The sequence below is a fragment of the Drosophila gunungcola genome, assembly GCF_025200985.1.
Source record: "Drosophila gunungcola strain Sukarami chromosome 2R unlocalized genomic scaffold, Dgunungcola_SK_2 000020F, whole genome shotgun sequence".
Lineage (NCBI taxonomy): Eukaryota > Metazoa > Arthropoda > Insecta > Diptera > Drosophilidae > Drosophila > Drosophila gunungcola.
The window spans coordinates 973,117-990,492 of record NW_026453174.1 but is presented as its reverse complement, the minus strand read 5'-3'; the positions used below and the strand labels follow the sequence as shown (position 1 = coordinate 990,492).

Here is a 17,376-nt window from a genome sequence, read left to right as displayed (position 1 = left end):
ATTTAACAAAAAAAAAGTAAAATGTTCAATTAATTGCACTGCTTTTTTGCGCCTTACCCAACAAAATTTTACCTAAACGATTTGTTTAGTGATTAACTATATACTTAAGCATATAAATATACTTTGCAAGCCCATATTTTCCATTGCAAAGGTGAAATAAAATAGAAAAGTGAGGAGAAAAACAGGTTAATTATGAACAGTTTTTTACTTTACTCCAAGGTAATAAACTAGTGTATCTTGTTTCTTGTAAATGTTCATTTTTATTATTGTTAATTAAGGTATTAAAATACCCCATTTATACTTGATACATTGCTTTAGTGATTTTATATATACATTTAAGAGAAAATGGAGTAGAAAAACCGCTAAAGCCCATGATTATTGATTAATGATTATATTATGTCTTGGTTTTTTTAAATGTCCATTTTATATTTTTTAAAATATTAAGATATTAAAGTAATATTTTGTTCGGTTAATTTGTTCGTTTGTTAGAACTTCATCACAAGACAAAAAATTACAAGAAAAAACACATTTTAAGCTATGAATTTGAAGCAACCTTTAAATAAACACAACTGTTTTTACAAAATCATAATTTACTAAATTATGAATTTATAAAATAAGTCGTGTTTATTTAACGATTGCAAAGAATCAAATGCTAAGAAAATGTTTTTCATTGTTTTGTCTAAGGAACCTCTAGATCTCCAGATAGGGTTCCGCCTGCTCTTCGATCCAAGCGGTGTGTGAATTGACACTGGTGTAGACCCCAGGAAATCCCTCCCTGCCGCAGCCTACGCCCCAGGAGACGATTCCCACGAGAACGCCGTCCACAGTCAGGGGTCCTCCGGAGTCACCGTTGCAAGTGTCCTTGCCGCCCTCCAAATATCCGGCGCAGAGCATCTCATCTGTAATGGTGTACTCCTTGGTCAGATACTGGGCGCCACAGGTGTTTCGCTCCACGATCTCCAGTTCAACGGCTCGGAGCAGGGCGGGCAGAGCCTCATCCTCCTCGGTCCGCTTGCCCCATCCACTCACCACGGCATGAGCTCCCGAAGGAGGGGCATCCACGGCCACGGCAATGGGTTGCACCAATGCGGAGTACTCCAAGGCTTCCCTCGTGATGATCAGTCCAATGTCATTCACATACGTCTTCTTGTTGTAGCCAGCATGAGGGATCAGCTTGCTGACCTTTACGCCCTGCTCCTCCAGATCGGCTATCGAGTTCTGACCAGCCACAATCCGGATGTAGGAGGCATAGCGTCCCTTGATGCAGTGCGCCGCAGTGATCACCACCTTGGGGGCGTAGATACTTCCGCCGCAAATGTGGAGCAGCATGTAGGTCTCCAGGCGAACCGACACCTGGTAAGGAAAGTCCGAGATATCCGCCTGATCGCCACCCACAATGTGGGGGTTAATGATTCCGGATTCCGAGAGGACAACCAGGCCAAGCAGGCCCAAGAGACACAGTCCCAAGCGCAACGACATTTTGAAACTTGAAGAGTGGTTCGATTTTCGCACCCCTTTTATAGGGCCATAGTCTCGCCTGCTTATCACTTAACACCAAAACAACGAATTTTGCGATCATCCCCGATAGGTATTTTGGATTTTCTCATAAAATTCTGGACGATATCGTAAAGTTTATAGGACTCGCATAGCCCACAGCGTTTTATATCCATTATAAACTGAAAGGCGGTGGTCTTCTAAAGACCACAAATGACCACAAAGTTAAGGAGAACCCATCGGGGATTATCAGCAAATCGTTCCGTTGAGTCACAGCCCTAGCTCATTTCATTATTCACTGAACTTTGCCCGTAAAAACTGACGAAGACGTCTAGTCAAAAGCTGTAATCTTTGTCGCTAAATCCCCGGAATCGTGCCGTCAGATAAGTGGCGTTCGAACAGGCAGAGATTTATTTACTATATTAATCGGTGGTGCATGGGAACGCGAAATCATAAGTACAAAAATCTTACGTCTAATCAGTTGATAATCGTAATAATATTTGTTTTGCCAATAACAATTACTTTGGTAATGGGTTAGGGGCTCCTTTAGGAGGAAAATAGGAAAAAAAGGATGGTAATTATTTTTTTGGCGGCAGGAATTTGGGGATCCTTTACAATTTTTCTGCGAAGTTATATTTGCTTATATCCATAATACACCGAAATAAACTTGACTAAAGATTTAATCACTAATGTCTTTAATTCCGAATCCCAGAATTGGCTAAAGTTATTCCGCGGAATAACTCTTATATTTTAACATAATACCCATAGGTGAAATTGTTATAAAAACCAAGATATGAATCTATGCAACATTGTAATTGTAATTGCTATTGTGACTAGTGCACAAAATATGAACATTTCTTGTAACACCCCATAAATAAACAAATAAACTGATCTTATGAATGAATAATAAAAGTCTATGGATCCGAATCCCGTAAACAGCCCATTATTGACACAAGAAATTTCGCGGAAATAAATCCCGAATATGATTTTAAATATTTATGATGACGTTAAAAGCCCGAGTAGACAGATTGATGTAATCAATACATTGAAGAGGCCCGTCTGACGGACTGAATATCTGAGCGAAGTTCGAGTTGATGACACGCGTCTGGGGGATCGGGATCTGTACCCCAAGTCACACTCAAATCGTTGAGACTGAAGATGAAGTGCCACTGAGATCTGGTAGGGCCCATCCATGGCAGGTATGTACATATATCATCTACGGATCCGGAGTGGGCGCAAAACGGATAATTGATTGCCATGCCACTTGGCCGGGGCATCCAGCATCTAGTGTCTAGCATCTAGCATCCAGCATCACCGCCACTTCTAGCTACTTAGCACTTCGAGTGCCGACTAGCTGGCAATTACCTACTATACTCGGTACTCGATACTCTCGGGCATCTGGGTGTATTCAGGGTATTCAGGGGGTCAGAGACGTAGCTCACGTACGCTCGGAAGCATTTTAAGCCGCCGCGCATCTTTTTCTTCATGTGTAAACTGAGCTTGATCGGCCCAAATCGGTTATAAATAGACGCCGCCCGGCGGAAATCCCGCATTTGCAGCTCACCAGTCGGCGGATGTGACTCTGGATAATTAGACCTAAAAACGGAATTACTCTTCAACCGATTTGACCGTGTGTGGGCGGCTCAGAAAAGTGTCTGTGACAAGGACTTTCATGTGGATAAATTTTACATAAAATAAAACTTAAAATAAAGTAAAACCAAATGTTTGTGGAAAAAGTGGTGAGTGAGAAAAGCCTAAACAAAATCTTGGTTTTTGCAGAGGATCTAAAAAAAACCTTCAAAAAGACAACCATTAAATATATCTGGGAAATGTTGAATCCATGTCTTTCAAAGTAACTAAACAATGAAGTGATAATGGTTCTTAAGTCTTGAACTTCAAAAAAATCTAGTTTAAAGATCCATTTAAGGTCTATGGACAAAACTAATGAAACTTATGAATTTACATTAAGGAAAATGTAAACATAATGGTTTCAAATTATATTAAACTGAAATTTCCGATTACAAAATTTGTTAAGTTAAAGAAGAGTTAAAACGGAATTGAATTCTTTACCACACGTTAGCTTCAACAAAAAAATTGTTAACTTTTAATTTTAAATCAAACAGATACCTAATTCACTAATTACAGTTCTAAGTGTAAGCTTTAAACTTAATTATCCCACCTGTTTTCGTTTCTTCGTTTCAATATGAAACATTTTTAGCCGGAATCACTTTGGGGCGTTAGATCCAAGCAGGTACTCTCAGCAAATAGCATCTCGTTTCGGAAGACCATTATGATAATTTATGAAATTAGTGAGAAATAATCATGATGTATATTTATTAGTGACCAGGTGCCAATTGGTGGGCAAACACGCGGGTTCTGCACACCTCGCAGCCTGGATACGCCGTGCCCAAAAAAGTTACCAAAAAAATAAGAAAGAAAAATATAAGAAATAGAAGCGGAAGCCTTCTTGACGCTTCGCCGGTTTTTGGATAAATATTGAGCTGATTAAACAAAGATACGGGGGTTGTTGGACCTTGTGTTCCGATCTCCTTGAGAGTATCTAATTTGCAAACTATTTTCGAGCAGCAGGCGGGGGTGTTATACATTAACTTGGAATCAAATTCAAAGTGGGTTTCCTGCTCCAGTATTTGCATTCGATCCGTTCTAAACCTTTCCAAACATTTGAGTAAAAAATCGAGATTTTCCTGATTCATGCCGAGACTCGACATTCGGCAGTTGGGCACGATGCCCGCGAATACCGCTGGTCTCTGGAAGAGGGTCACCTTCCTGCTGGCCTTTCCGGCCATTGTCCTGTGCGCCGTGAACGCCTTTTCCGGCCACAAACATCACGAAAGGGAGCCATTCGCCAAGTATGAGTACCTGAGGCGCAGGACCAAGCGATTCCCCTGGGGCGATGGCAATCGCAGCCTGTTCCACAATGCCGATGTCAATGCTTTGCCCGAGGGTTACGAGGACGAGGTCCAGGAAGAGGAGTAGTCTGATTTGGTTTTGCTTTCAATATTTAAACAATTTGCTTGGTAAGATCGATCTGATTAGTTTTTAGATGGTTAACCGAGTTTCTTTCTCCAGAACAACACCCTTTTTTGGTAAATTATGACTTGTGGATTTGTGACTACACAACTAAAACATATATAACTAAGAGATCTGAGACAGTTGGATGAGGTCCAGGAAGAAGAGACTAGTCTGATATAATTTTCTCTAACATTTTTAAACGCTCTGGTTGCTGAGATCAAAGTGATTGGGTGCAGTCTAGATATCCAAGATTTTTTCCTTTAGAACACTCTTTTTGGTAAATTATAATTTGTGAATTTGGGACTTAATTTTTGCAGATTCTTTGCAAGAAATAAATTAGTCATTGAGATCTGAGTCAGTTGTGGTTTCACTTGGCCATGAAGCCCATGGCATATGTCATATGGCATCTGGCATATGGCTAATGGTTCGGGGGCCTTTACTCTCGCCCAGAACCAAACAAAAGGTTGATTGGACACGGGGGGTGACATGTGTGGGAACTGGCCAACAATTGCCAGCTGTCCCTGGATGATCATCATCATTTGTCATGTTTTGTGCTCCCATCGTAACCTGTTGCACCACTGACACGAATGAGCCAAAAAACCAAAGCAAACCAACACGTACGGCGAGGTGCTTTAATCGATCTTTTGGGCACACGTACACTCGTACTCGTACTCATACTCGTACTCATACCCGTATCTACGAGTATATCTGTTTCGATGCCAGAGATCGCATCGCATCGTTTGGCATCGCCCATACGCCGTGTTGGCCCAAGCAATTCACACCGCAGTTAGATACATAACTTATACTTTCGTTGCGATTACGATAGCGCAGTGTGCTTGCCGAAAAAAAAAGAAAAAAAAAAAACTTGCGACACGCGGCAAGGGCAAGTACTTCCAACATTCAAGTACGACTATTTGAGTGCTCCGAGATCCCAGTTAATTAGACTCCAAATACTCTGAATTGTGCGTAGCTGATGAAGTGCGTTTCGAGGGTTCGCATTCTCAATGGCAAACCAAATATTGACCCATGCGTGCCAATATGCCTCCTAATGTTTCTCCTCTTCTCTACTTTTGATCATCCACAGCTGGAACGCGCCACTAGGTTGGAGCTCTGCTCGATCCTGATCCTCCTGGTGATCAGCCTGAGTATCTATACCTTCTACGCCACTCTCAACACGTATCTGAGATCGGTGCTTCTATCCCTGAAGCTCACGGGTCCTCCATCGCTGCCATTTTTGGGCAACTGCCTGCTCGTCACGGATAAAGACCGTAAGATCCTTTAGTTAGCCTAAGATTCAGTCAAACTTCTTTAAGATTCATATCTAAAGAGAATTCTGTTTTACAGTTTTTTTTTTAATTGTAATTAAAATTTATTTGCTTACAAATAAATCACAATAGGGTTTTTATAAAAGAAATTGAAAATAGAACCTATTCGTCAACCTTAATTTCATGTGGAAATTGCATGACCTTTAAGAACGAATGATGGTTAAATAAAGGTATTGGTATAGATTATTATTAAATTCGAAGAAGTTTGACTTGACCTTTCAGTATCAAAACCCATATAAGCCCCTAACTTTTCCACAGTAATGAGAAAATGCGCAGGCAAGGCCTTTCATCTTTATGGCTCTCTAGTTCGGATTTGGGTGCTCCTGTTCCCGTTTTTTGCCGTTCTCGAGCCGGAGGACTTGCAGATGGTACTCTCATCCAAGAAGCACACAAACAAGGTCTTTTTCTACCGGCTGTTGCACAACTTTCTTGGCGATGGCTTGATAACCAGTAGTGGCTCCAAGTGGAGCAATCATCGCCGACTCATCCAGCCAGCCTTCCATCACAATCTGCTGGAGAAGTTTATTGACACCTTCGTGGATGCCTCACAGTCGCTTTACGAGAATTTGGATGCTTCTGCTGAAGGCACAGAGATCAACATTGCCACTTATGTGAACAGTTGCGTTCTGGACATTCTAAATGGTGAGTCTTTGAGGGTCTAACTAGTAACTTAATAAGCTCTTGAATAAATCCCTTATCCGCTTACAGAGGCCGTTTTGGGTGTGCCCATCAGGAGGAGGGGTGACGACATGGTCAACATGGAGGAGTCACCTTTCCGCCAGGGCAAGCTCATGATGCCCACTCGGTTTACCCAGCCCTGGCTGCTGCTCGACGGGGTCTACCACTGGACCAAGATGGCCAACGATGAACTGAACCAGAAGAAGCGCCTCAACGACTTCACCCGCAAAATGATCCAGCGACGTCGCCAGATCCAGAACAACAATAACGGCAATGGCGAGCGAAAGTGCCTTTTGGACCACATGATCGAGATCTGCGAGAGTAATCCGGACTTCACGGAGGAGGACATTGTAAACGAGGCCTGCACCTTCATGCTGGCTGGCCAGGACTCGGTGGGTGCCGCCATGGCATTCACCCTCTTCCTGCTGACCCAGAACCCCGAATGCCAGGAGCGATGTACCCAGGAGCTGGAGACCATCTTCAAGGGAAGTAATCGCGCCCCCTCGATGGGTGACCTCCACGAGATGCGGTACATGGAAATGTGCATCAAGGAGGCACTGCGTCTGTATCCCAGTGTCCCACTGATTGCCCGCAAACTGGGTGAGGAGGTTCGTCTGGCCAATCACACTTTGCCCGCGGGCAGCAATGTCTTTATATGCCCCTATGCCACCCATCGTCTGGCCCACATCTATCCCGATCCGGAGAAGTTCCAACCCGAAAGGTTTTCGCCGGAGAACTCGGAGAAGCGCCATCCCTACGCCTTCATCCCGTTTAGCGCCGGACCGAGGTACTGCATCGGCAATAGGTTCGCCATCATGGAGATCAAGACGGTTGTTTCGAGGCTGCTCCGTAGCTTCCAGTTGCTCCCGGTTCCCGGGAAGACCACCATTGCACCCACCTTCCGGATCACTTTGAGAGCTTCCGGCGGACTGTGGGTGCACCTCCAGCCACGCGATCATCCGCTCAAGGATCACTGATCCCAGAGATCCCCCGTTTTCGTTACACATTAACTTTAATTAGTATGGTAAATATGTATATAAATCGATACAATAATTTAAACACTTAGCTTCCTCTAGCCTAAGTACAGTCCCTCTGACTGGAGGGAGTGCATCCGTATCCGATTCCGATTCCGAATCCGTACCCGAATCCGAATCCGGATGCAGACATATCCTACTGTGAGTGGGTGTGTGCGGTATGTGGGATGCTGGGTGGGTGCGTTCTGATACGCAGTCGCTTAGCATTCGCTTCATATTCGAGTGTTCGTAGAGTTTCTCTGGGGTTTCTGCTTAAACAATGCTATATCTCTGCTAAATCTGTAATAAAGTTATGTTGATCGGTCGCATGACCGACTTAATCTAGGACGTGATATGCTGCGTTTCGTTGTTGAATCGGTTGATGAGACGTCGTGCGCGTGAATCGCGATTTGTCTCCGCCATTGCCATTGTGCTGCCATTGCCAAAGTTGTTGTTACCACTGCCATTACTGTTGGCATTGCTGCCATTTCCAAACTGCCGCTGAGCACTGGCCAAAGTGTGATGTTGGGCAAGACGCTCCGTCGCCTCCCGCACCCGGTGGCTCATCAGCCTCGTCGGCGTGGCGGATCGCTGGGGCAGCGGGGAACTGGGCATGGATCGTGCCTGAGGAGGCTTGCCTTTGAAGGATCCAATTGAGATGCCAGTGACGATGCCTCTTTCGGTTTTTCTCGGCTCCTCTGCTGTAAAACGGAAAAACAACAGAGAGTTAGTGCTGCAGAAGGGCTTTCGATTTAAGACCTAAACGGATCCCAAAGTAAAGGTCATGATCATTAAAATATATCAGTTAAAAATGTTTTGCAATATGCCCAACTCAAAGTACACTTAAACTATTAATTTCAAATAATGTTATAATATTTTAGTGCTTCTGCTTAGGGATTGACATTATTTTCCTAAACAGTAGGTTACAAGTACATTTTCAGGATTTATATTGTCTTTCAATTTCGAACTACTTTTATGAATCCGCTAACATAGGTAAAGGTATATTATTTTAGCAATGACGTTATTGACCAAAATAAAATTGCAAAATAATATGGTAGCGTGTTTTGACCAGTAATAGAACTACTTCTTATCGCAATTATTTTGGGTTTGGCATTGTTTAGCAAAGTAAGTAGAATAAAATATACATTTATTAGGGTTTATGTGATTCTTTGATTTATACTATTAATTTCAGAAAGCGAAATACCATATTTTATTAAGTAATTATTTCCACTGTGTAAAATTTAAACAATTTCTAGACTTGTCCCCTTTAGTATCATTGTAGTCAGAAATTTAGCAATACTTTAAAGATCCGTTGTTGGGTCATAGGCAAAAGTTACTTCTACTGATGCGTCCCACACTCGCCACCTTGGCTATTTTGAAGGGCTCAAATGGAAGCGGAGGTTTGTTAGCAGCGGATGCAGTAGCAGAAGCAGGAACAGGAGCAGGGTTAGCCTGGAACCTATCCTTCAGCTGGGACACCTTCAGCTTGGACTCACACAGAGGCTTGACTTGGGGCTTGGACTTGGGTTTCTCCCGCGCAGCGCTGTCCTCCAGTGACTTTTTGCGCATCTTGACGGTGTTGGTGAAGTCGGATCGCATGATGGCAGTTCCCGTGGTGGGCAGTTCCAGACTGGCAGGTTGATCTGCATCCTGAGCCACTGTGGGAGCAGTGCCGGCCCTGGCTATGGCCTCCAGCTTGGACTTGGCCAGCGAGAGGAGCAGCGTCTCCTGGGCTCCACTGCAATTGGAGCACTCGCTGTAACCCGAATCACTGCGTTCACTGCACTGCGATTTATCGCGGAGCTTAAGAACCGAACGCTTCTCCACCAGCGGCGGCATCTCCACACTGAAGTCATCCTCCTCCTCGTGCAGCGAGGTCATCTGGGAGGTCATCAAGCCACTGCCCATGGCGCTGGCGGTCAGCATGCCCAGTCCCGAAATCGAGGGCCTGGGACTACTCAGTGCTCCCATGGCAATGGCGGAGTTCCTTCGCGACACCGACAAACTGGTCATGCGACCAAGAGCTCGAATGGCATTGCCAGTTTTCTGGTTTAGCGGCAGCAAGCAGGGTTAAAAACGTAAGCAGCATTGGGTTAGGATCTTTGGGATTAGCTGGAGCAGAGCATCTACTAACCTGCCACTTGCGTCGAATAATGAACTTCTTCAGTTTGTCCGTGCAGATCTTGTTGTTGCTGAGATTGTCGTCGGGGCGCTGACACAGCCACTTGGACTCCAGGCACTGCTGGGCGGTCAGACGCTCCTCCTTGCGATGAACCAGCAGCTGGGAAATGAAGTCCTTGGCCTCCTGGGAACTATTAAGGAAATAGGTTACAGGTGAAGACAATAAACAGATAAAATTAAATAAAATAACGAAGCGGGATAAAGTGGCGCCATCTGCCGGACCCGAGAGGAGTTTCCCACTTACAGTACTTCCGCTCTATTAAAAATATGTGCAGTGACGTCATTTTTAAAACTTTCCCAATAATTTGTAAACTATTGTTTCGATTTGAAAGATTTTTGATGTGTCGATAGATATTGACCGAATAAACATATACCGCCACTTTTATGTCATAGAGTGACATGACAGAGTTTTTAGATTTTAAGAAGGTCTCTACCTTTTATATAGACAACCATTCAACGAATACAAAAATAATAGAAGTACTTACACGCAGTCAAAGGCTTCATCATCATAGTCGTAATCCGCCCTTGTAATATTCGAGAAGGTTTCCACATCGGTATCGCCCATGAAAGGCGAAAGACCCGAGAGCCTGGAAAACAAATCGTTATAGAGTATCCTTCGTGTAATATTTAAGACTATCCACTTACAGCACATAGCAAATGACGCCCACGCTCCACATGTCCGACTTGAAACCTATGGGCTCGTAGCTGATGATCTCTGGTGGTATAAACTCAGGGGTTCCAAAGAGCACGCGGACGGGTGCCTTCGTGTCCAGTCGTTGAGCTAGGCCAAAGTCAATGATCTTGATCTGGTGGCTGGTGCGGGTATGGCACATGATGTTCTCAGGCTTTAGGTCCAGATGGACCACGCTCTGACTATGCATGTAGGCCACACCATCGCACACCTGTCGCAGGAACAGGATGCAGTCCATCTCGGTCAGGGTGAAGTCGTCGGCCACCACACGTTCGAATAGTTCACCGCCAGTAATGCTGGGGCATAAGAAGATCCGATCAGAAGGAACCTTTAGGGAAAATGAGGGATACCTACTACTCCATCACCATGACAATCTCCCTGGGACTTTCGAAGGAGGCGGCCAGCTGGAGCAGCTTGGGATGCTGCAGCGAGCGCATGATCGAGATCTCCTCGAGCACCTTCTGTCGATCCTGGGACTTGATGCACTTGATCACCTTGGCGGCCAGCAGTTGCTCCGGCTGGCCGCGCTCCTGCACCTTGAAGACGGTGCCAAAGCGCCCCTTGCCCAGCTCCTCGATGATCTCGAATCGCGACTTGAAGTCCCCGCCGGACTGGACGCTCACCGACTGCCCGAAGTGGTCGGTGGCATCCGATGTGCTGCTCCTCGCTGGCTTGCTGGTGATCTGCACCAGTTCGCTGGCCTGACCGGGTGCACTGCGTCCGTGGATGTTCTCAGCGCGCACCCTGAATCGGTACTGCATCTGTGGCTGGAGATTCTTGACGGTGTAAGCTAAGGTGTCCACCACTCGGGTCACCTGTGTCCACGTTTCGTTTTCTTCTCCAATCGTTTGCATCTCAATGCTAGGGGTTGGAAACATAAGTTATGATATATCTTTAGCGGATTCCCACAGATACTCACATAAATCCTGTGATCATACAACCACCATCGTAGGGTGGACCACACCAGGCCACTGCCACGCGATCTGGGCCCAGGGATACACTGGGTTGGCCACTGGGTGGCTCCGGAGGACCCTCCACTGCCACCGAGGCGGCAGAGGCCTCCACGCCGTAGTCGTTCATCACCTCCACCGTGTACTTGCCACTGTCGTCCGCCGAGATGTCCGTGATGTAGAGCGTAGACTGTTGGCCCGTAGTCCGGATTGTCACATTGGAGCTTTCAACAATGGGATGACACTGTGGAACACAGTTTTATGAATATAATAAACGAAAAATACACTATTAAACGGGTACAGATTTTTAAAACTATCCTATGTGTTTAAGCAAGGAATATAAAATTTTATTAATGCCATGAAATCTACAAAAAAAGCAAAACAAAAGTAATATATTATTGTTTATTATTATTGTAGACTTAAGTGTCCTCTTTTGTGTAAAAAAATAGATAACTTTGGATTCACTTCAAGGATAAAAGTATAGATTCATTTTGGGGAGAAGTATGACGAATTACTCAATTTGGTGGGATTAATTTTATTAATAAAATTAAACAAATATAATAATAAAAGAAACACTTTAAGAAAGGATTAATTTGGATAATGTTTTAAAACTATTTGGAGAGCTTGGGAAATTTCTATAAATGTCGATGAAAAGGTTCCATTATAACAAGAAGAAAACAAAACATAAGTAATTTCTTCTCTAAACACCTTGTTTACCTTCTTCTTTGTAGTGTGAATAGTAGATAAATTTGGGGTCACTTCGAAGATAAAGGTATGACGAATTGCTCAAATTTTTGATGATTTATTTAACCAATGTTCAGGTAGTGTAGCTGGTGCTCTGGCAGCCAACCTTCGCTGGTGCGGCTCGCCCAGCATTTGCGGTTTGCAACCATTACGTAGCCAGTCTAGGCAACCCAAGCAACCCAACTGGCCCAGCAATCCCAACCGAACAGCACCGCAAACTGATCGTGACACAGTCAGATAGTCAGGTATTCAGATACCTAGGCTAAATGCCCAAAGCGAGTCAGTGAGCTATCGCACTGGGGTGCAGAGTGGGCTTATGGCAGAGCAGAGCAGAGCAGATAAAGAATATGGATCCATAATCCCCAGTCTGAGTCTCAGTCCCACTCCAAATTAGGTCAAGATTGCACAACACCTCGCTGGGGCTCGAAAACCGGACCAATTACCATAAGCCTACTGCCCTTTGAATTACTTATATTGTTTATGGTGTATTTATATAAGAAAGTCTTGAAAATGTTATTGTTTATGAATTTAGTTGATAGGGTATCGGAAAAAAAGGAGTTTCTAGGAGCTAGCTTTTGTAAAAATAACTTGAGGAGCCTCTGTTGTCCAACCATTACTTCGTGTATTTACTTCAACTGATTCTAAGTTTTATCTTCGAGAAAACCACTATCAAAATGTTTGTAGATAAGTTTAGGTTATAAGAAAATACTTCCTATTGATATATGATAAGGATTAAAGACTTAAAATTTTTCAGTAAACATAATTCTTGCAGTTAAGGGTATTTCTACCCATTTACCCATTCGTTTTACCTTTTTTCACTAGATTTAAATGTTATATTTAAAAACCTTCTTCCAAAAGCCTGCTTTGATATGTTGTAAAATTTGTTGGATATGTTACTAGTATACAAAGTATGCATATTATTTTTGTGTGAAAGAAATTTGTATCCAATCTTAAATTGATTCCGACCAGCCAGTAATCCGATGTCTTATTAAGGCTAAGCCCTTACCCTAGAGGATTACTCACCGCCTTGTACCAGACGACTTTGGTGCCCGGGAATGGCTCGTAGCGGACGCTCAGCCGAACATGGCCACCGATTAGGGCGGTGCAGTCCTCGGGGCGTGTCAATATGCAGCTTCTGGCCGCCAGCGAGGAACAGGAGCTGTTTCCCTTGATGGCGGGCAGGACGAGGAGGCTGGTGTAGGTGCGGGTGGCGGGAATGCGCCTCGATTCCGCCTGGGGATGCTTCACCTGCAGACAGATCTCTCCACTCCTCGAAGCGGTGACGTCACGCATGCGCAGCAGCCGAATGCCGTTCTCTGGATATGACTCCAACTGAAAAAGGAAAACATCATATGAAAGATTAGCCAAAACTCGTATATGCACTGGGAAAAAATTAAGTTTATTTAACCAATAAAATTGATTAAGGAATTTCACAATTATTGTTTCAGCAATCCAATTCTTAATGAAGGAAATAAAATTCTTGATTAGGGAATTTTATAAGAATTCTCTTTTAAGTGAACAATATTGTAGAACGATTTCAGATCTTTATTAATTGAAGGTTTATTGGGCCGTAAATATCATAAAATTTAGATGAAGCTTTGTTATTCGCACATCTTTTCAAGCACTGTTCTTATTTTCTGTATTTGTAAAAGGCAACTATTTGTACCATCTAAAGGGGGAAATTAGTTCCATTACAAATTTACATTTGTGCTGGTTGGATTTAAGGTGCGAAATCAAGACTGAAATATGTATTTTAATGTTTTAAGCGTGTCTAAATTTCCATTATAATTCAGATTATTATTTACCTAATAAGAAAATATACTTTAATTATTCATATGATCTCAAAGGGCATTGACAGTCGTTCTTAACTTATTTTTCATGTGAAATCAGTTCTTCCATATATTAACATTTGTGATAATTGCATTCATGGGGTGAAAGTGGGAACAAAAACATGCCTCTGTGTATTTTTAGGAAATTTCATTCGATGAAGCACAACGTTTATTGATACAATAACAACACTTCGCCGTTGATTAACGTAATATTCCCCTGTCTATTTCGACAACAAAATCACGAGTTGAGAACGTTTCTCGCCGTGTATGCCGTACACATGGGTAAACAATTATATACTGTATGCACAAGTGTCTGGCGCGGGAGAGGCACCCAAACCTATACCTATGTCGAGTTCCGAGTTCGATTCCGGAGCAGGGTGACGCGACGCGGACTGAGGTTGCCGTACAACTGAGGCGGCCTCTCCGTGGCACGCACCAATTAAGCGAGAATCGGGAATGGAACTACGAGCGGACTGCGGACCGCGGACCTCGCCAAACGGAATTCGAATTCCATGAGCGGACGATCCGACGATCGGACGATCGTGACAATGACACTTTCACGCTCGCTCTCATTTTCATTGGAGCACGATCACCAACACGCGGCACAAACAAGTGCACCCTTATCGAATGGGAATGGTTACAGGGGCTTAAACCGAATCAGAATCAGAATCGGAATCCAAGTCCACCGAATGCCAACGATATTGATACTCAATCGGATGCAATCCATTTGCTTCGCCTACCTGTGACATCTTGTCACGCCCTTGTGCCGCCGTCAGGTTTCGATTGGGTTCGAGATTGAGATTGAGATTGAGATTGAGATTGGGCTTGGGTTTGGGATGGCGATTGGGAATTTAGATTTCCAATCATCTGGAGGGGGGGTGTTCGGAATCAAACTGAGGAACTTTCGGACCGAGATGTGCGCCGCTTGAGCGCCGACGAGCGAGTGTCTGAGTGGTCTGCCCAACAACATCGTTGGCATGCAGCTCGCATGCCGATGCCGCCGTATTTCAATCTTTTGGGCCTCCTATATGTGGCTTATGCAAATGAGCATATGCTCTCACACTTCGACCACACATTATATGAATGTGTATACACAATTATTATTATTGTTTTCTCCGCCAAAAGTGCGAACAAGCAGCCTGCGGCAAGGCAAGAGTTGAAAATGAAGAGCTCTGTTTCGGTTTTTTGTTTTGGGGCCAAATTCACTTTGAGCTTATTATACGCTAGCAGAGGCTATTGTAATTTCAGTGAAGAAAATATTTTCTTGTTCAGCACCTTTAGGAGAGTCGATCTAGTCATGTCCGTTTGCCCGATTGTCCCTTTGTCCGTTTCTACCTAAACTAGTCTCTCAGTTTTGAACCTAAATGGATTAAGCAAGCTTTATAAGTGTCGACATAGAAACAATCAGAAAAATCAATTTTAAAAAATTATAATTTCTTTGATTTGAATTTATACAACTATACTTCGAACTATAGCAATTTTAAGGTAGTTTACTTTTAAGGAAAAAATGATTAAATTTTATAAAAATCAGATAACGATCGGAAAAGCGACTTAGTTTCATTTGACTTTATACGTATTATATTATATTATTTAATTTTTGTAAAATAACTGCAAGGGTATACAGATTTCGTTTTGCCAAATTCTGCCTTCCTTCTTGTTTGGTTTTTGGGCCGAAAGCGAGCACGCGGCGATTCACTTTTGGGTTTATTACGATAAATACGCATACGCACCGTCATGTTAAGTGAGTCATTCGCCTGGGCCAATAGTTGCCCATTGAGGTACCATTCGGCTTCTGCTTCGCAGGGGAAAACACGGGCGTAGAACAGGGCTTCCTCGCCGGATCCACAGACGACGGGAAGAGGAGTCTTTAGCAACTGGACACACTCATCGTCCTGCTGCCTTAGGTCGCGCTCCAAAACGCACAGCTCCCCGCTGCTGCTGCAATCACATCCGCTGGAGATTGAAATGGAGTTGAAGATGGACTTGGATACGGATGAGATGTCATTGATGTCGCTGGTAAACACCTGGCAGCTGTAAGTGCCCGAGTCAATGTCGAAGGCGTCGTTGATTCGCAGGCCCAGTCGTCCATTGCCATGATCAATGTAACTGCAATTGCAATATGCAATAAAAGTGCGATAAATAGTTGTCATTGCGTATGGTGAACTAAACAAAAAGGCAGCAAACAGAACTGCTGTTATTCAATCGAAAACGTTCAGTTGCGGTCGGTAAATTAACTTGGTTCTCACGATTTTATTATAACGAAAAACATTACTGCATTGTAAGTTAAAACGTTTCAGTGAATTCAGTGAAAAAAACGACTTATATAAAATAGATAAAAAAATAAGTTGGTAAACAAGTATTCTTTAAGGTTGAAGTATAACAACAATTATTTGCAATAATGTCTAACATAAATTAAACATTAATACTTAGCATAATGAACTAAAAATTTGTAACTTAGAAAATGTTGTTGGATAAAAATATGTAATAATATAATATATAATATGTAATAATAATTCTTGTTATAATAAACCCCATTTAGTCAAAGATACTCTAGTAGTAACGCGACTGTTGAAGTTTTAGATTTTAAAATCATCTAATGTATTATTATTATATCCACCAGATACTCACTTGAACTCATCGCTGTCTGGTAGAATTTCGCCGTTTCTCAGCCATATGTAGCTGTAGGGCTCGTCGCAATGGATTTCGCAGCACAGATCGATCACCTCGCCCTCCAGCGCCCTGGTAATCTCAGGCAGGGGTTCCGTGATGATGGCTCTACTTCTCAGAACATCGGTATTGGGTTCGTGGAAGGTGACTGTGGTGGAGCTGATCAGGGGATCGTGGTCGCCGCTTATGATGCAGGTGTACAGGCCCTCGTCCTCTCGCGTCACATTGTCCACGATCAGCAGGGCCATCGAGTCCTCCTCCTGCAGCAGGAAGTGCACTCGCTCCGATTCCTCTAGTTCCACGTTGTTGTGGTAGAATCTCACCGAGGGCACCGAGGAGCCACGATAGCCACTGGCCAGAGCCATGCGTCCGCCAATTGCTGTGGGATTAGGGTGAACAATATTAAATAAAATTTTACAAAACTAGAATAATTTAACTATATAATAACAGACAATAATAACAAATCTTAAAGGGAAAGTAAAATATTTTTTAAGTTATCAATTTCATTTTGTTTTGTGACTAAGTTAATATTGAGATAAAGGGTATTATGATTATGTACTAAAACAATAAGAGTATCTAATGAACAATGAATTTAAAAATATGACGAGCATCATAAACACCACTTTGATACTTGAGTGTTAAAAACAACATTTAGAAATGTTATTGTTTAATGAAAAATCAAGGTATGTGATATCATCAAATTTATCATGTGGTCGAGTTAATTTTGTTTAGTAAAAAAAACCATCCCAAAAATGTATCTTTAGATTTTGT

The 17,376-nt window shown here is 43.1% G+C and overlaps 4 protein-coding genes across 6 annotated transcripts in view; 2 read left to right on the top strand and 2 right to left on the bottom strand.

Annotated features, from left to right (window-relative positions):
* Positions 1–445: 445 nt before the first annotated feature.
* Positions 446–1,497, bottom strand: LOC128256413 (trypsin alpha-3). 2 transcript variants are annotated; one of them, XM_052986755.1, is made up of 2 exons: positions 1,030–1,497; positions 696–899 (listed from the first exon to the last, which is right to left on the bottom strand). In XM_052986755.1, the coding sequence occupies exons 1-2, from the start codon at positions 1,477–1,479 to the stop codon at positions 828–830; spliced, it is 522 nt and encodes a 173-aa protein (XP_052842715.1). In that variant the 5' UTR covers positions 1,480–1,497; the 3' UTR covers positions 696–827. The 2 variants fall into 2 exon arrangements, with proteins under 2 accessions (XP_052842714.1, XP_052842715.1); XM_052986754.1 differs by having other exon boundaries at positions 446–1,496.
* A 1,533-nt stretch (positions 1,498–3,030) lies between these two features.
* LOC128256469 (probable cytochrome P450 4aa1) lies at positions 3,031–7,589 on the top strand. 2 transcript variants are annotated; one of them, XM_052986858.1, is made up of 4 exons: positions 3,031–3,233; positions 5,612–5,795; positions 6,111–6,494; positions 6,561–7,589. In XM_052986858.1, exons 1-4 carry the CDS (start codon positions 3,216–3,218, stop codon positions 7,505–7,507), a joined length of 1,533 nt encoding a protein of 510 aa, XP_052842818.1. In that variant the 5' UTR covers positions 3,031–3,215; the 3' UTR covers positions 7,508–7,589. The 2 variants fall into 2 exon arrangements, with proteins under 2 accessions (XP_052842818.1, XP_052842819.1); XM_052986859.1 differs by lacking the exon at positions 3,031–3,233 and adding an exon at positions 5,356–5,489.
* LOC128256474 (cytochrome c oxidase subunit 6A1, mitochondrial) lies at positions 4,073–4,881 on the top strand. Its single transcript, XM_052986865.1, has 2 exons — positions 4,073–4,532; positions 4,585–4,881. The coding sequence occupies exon 1, from the start codon at positions 4,207–4,209 to the stop codon at positions 4,489–4,491; it is 285 nt and encodes a 94-aa protein (XP_052842825.1). The 5' UTR covers positions 4,073–4,206; the 3' UTR covers positions 4,492–4,532; positions 4,585–4,881.
* LOC128256463 (muscle M-line assembly protein unc-89-like) overlaps positions 7,524–17,376 on the bottom strand; it is a 24,954-nt gene continuing 15,101 nt past the window's right edge. The window contains 10 exon segments of the mRNA XM_052986841.1: positions 7,524–8,244; positions 8,881–9,589; positions 9,678–9,855; positions 10,210–10,311; positions 10,370–10,711; positions 10,770–11,276; positions 11,335–11,609; positions 13,133–13,441; positions 15,669–16,044; positions 16,567–16,984. Coding sequence (XP_052842801.1) covers positions 7,886–8,244; positions 8,881–9,589; positions 9,678–9,855; positions 10,210–10,311; positions 10,370–10,711; positions 10,770–11,276; positions 11,335–11,609; positions 13,133–13,441; positions 15,669–16,044; positions 16,567–16,984 — 3,575 coding nt within the window. The 3' untranslated portion in view covers positions 7,524–7,885.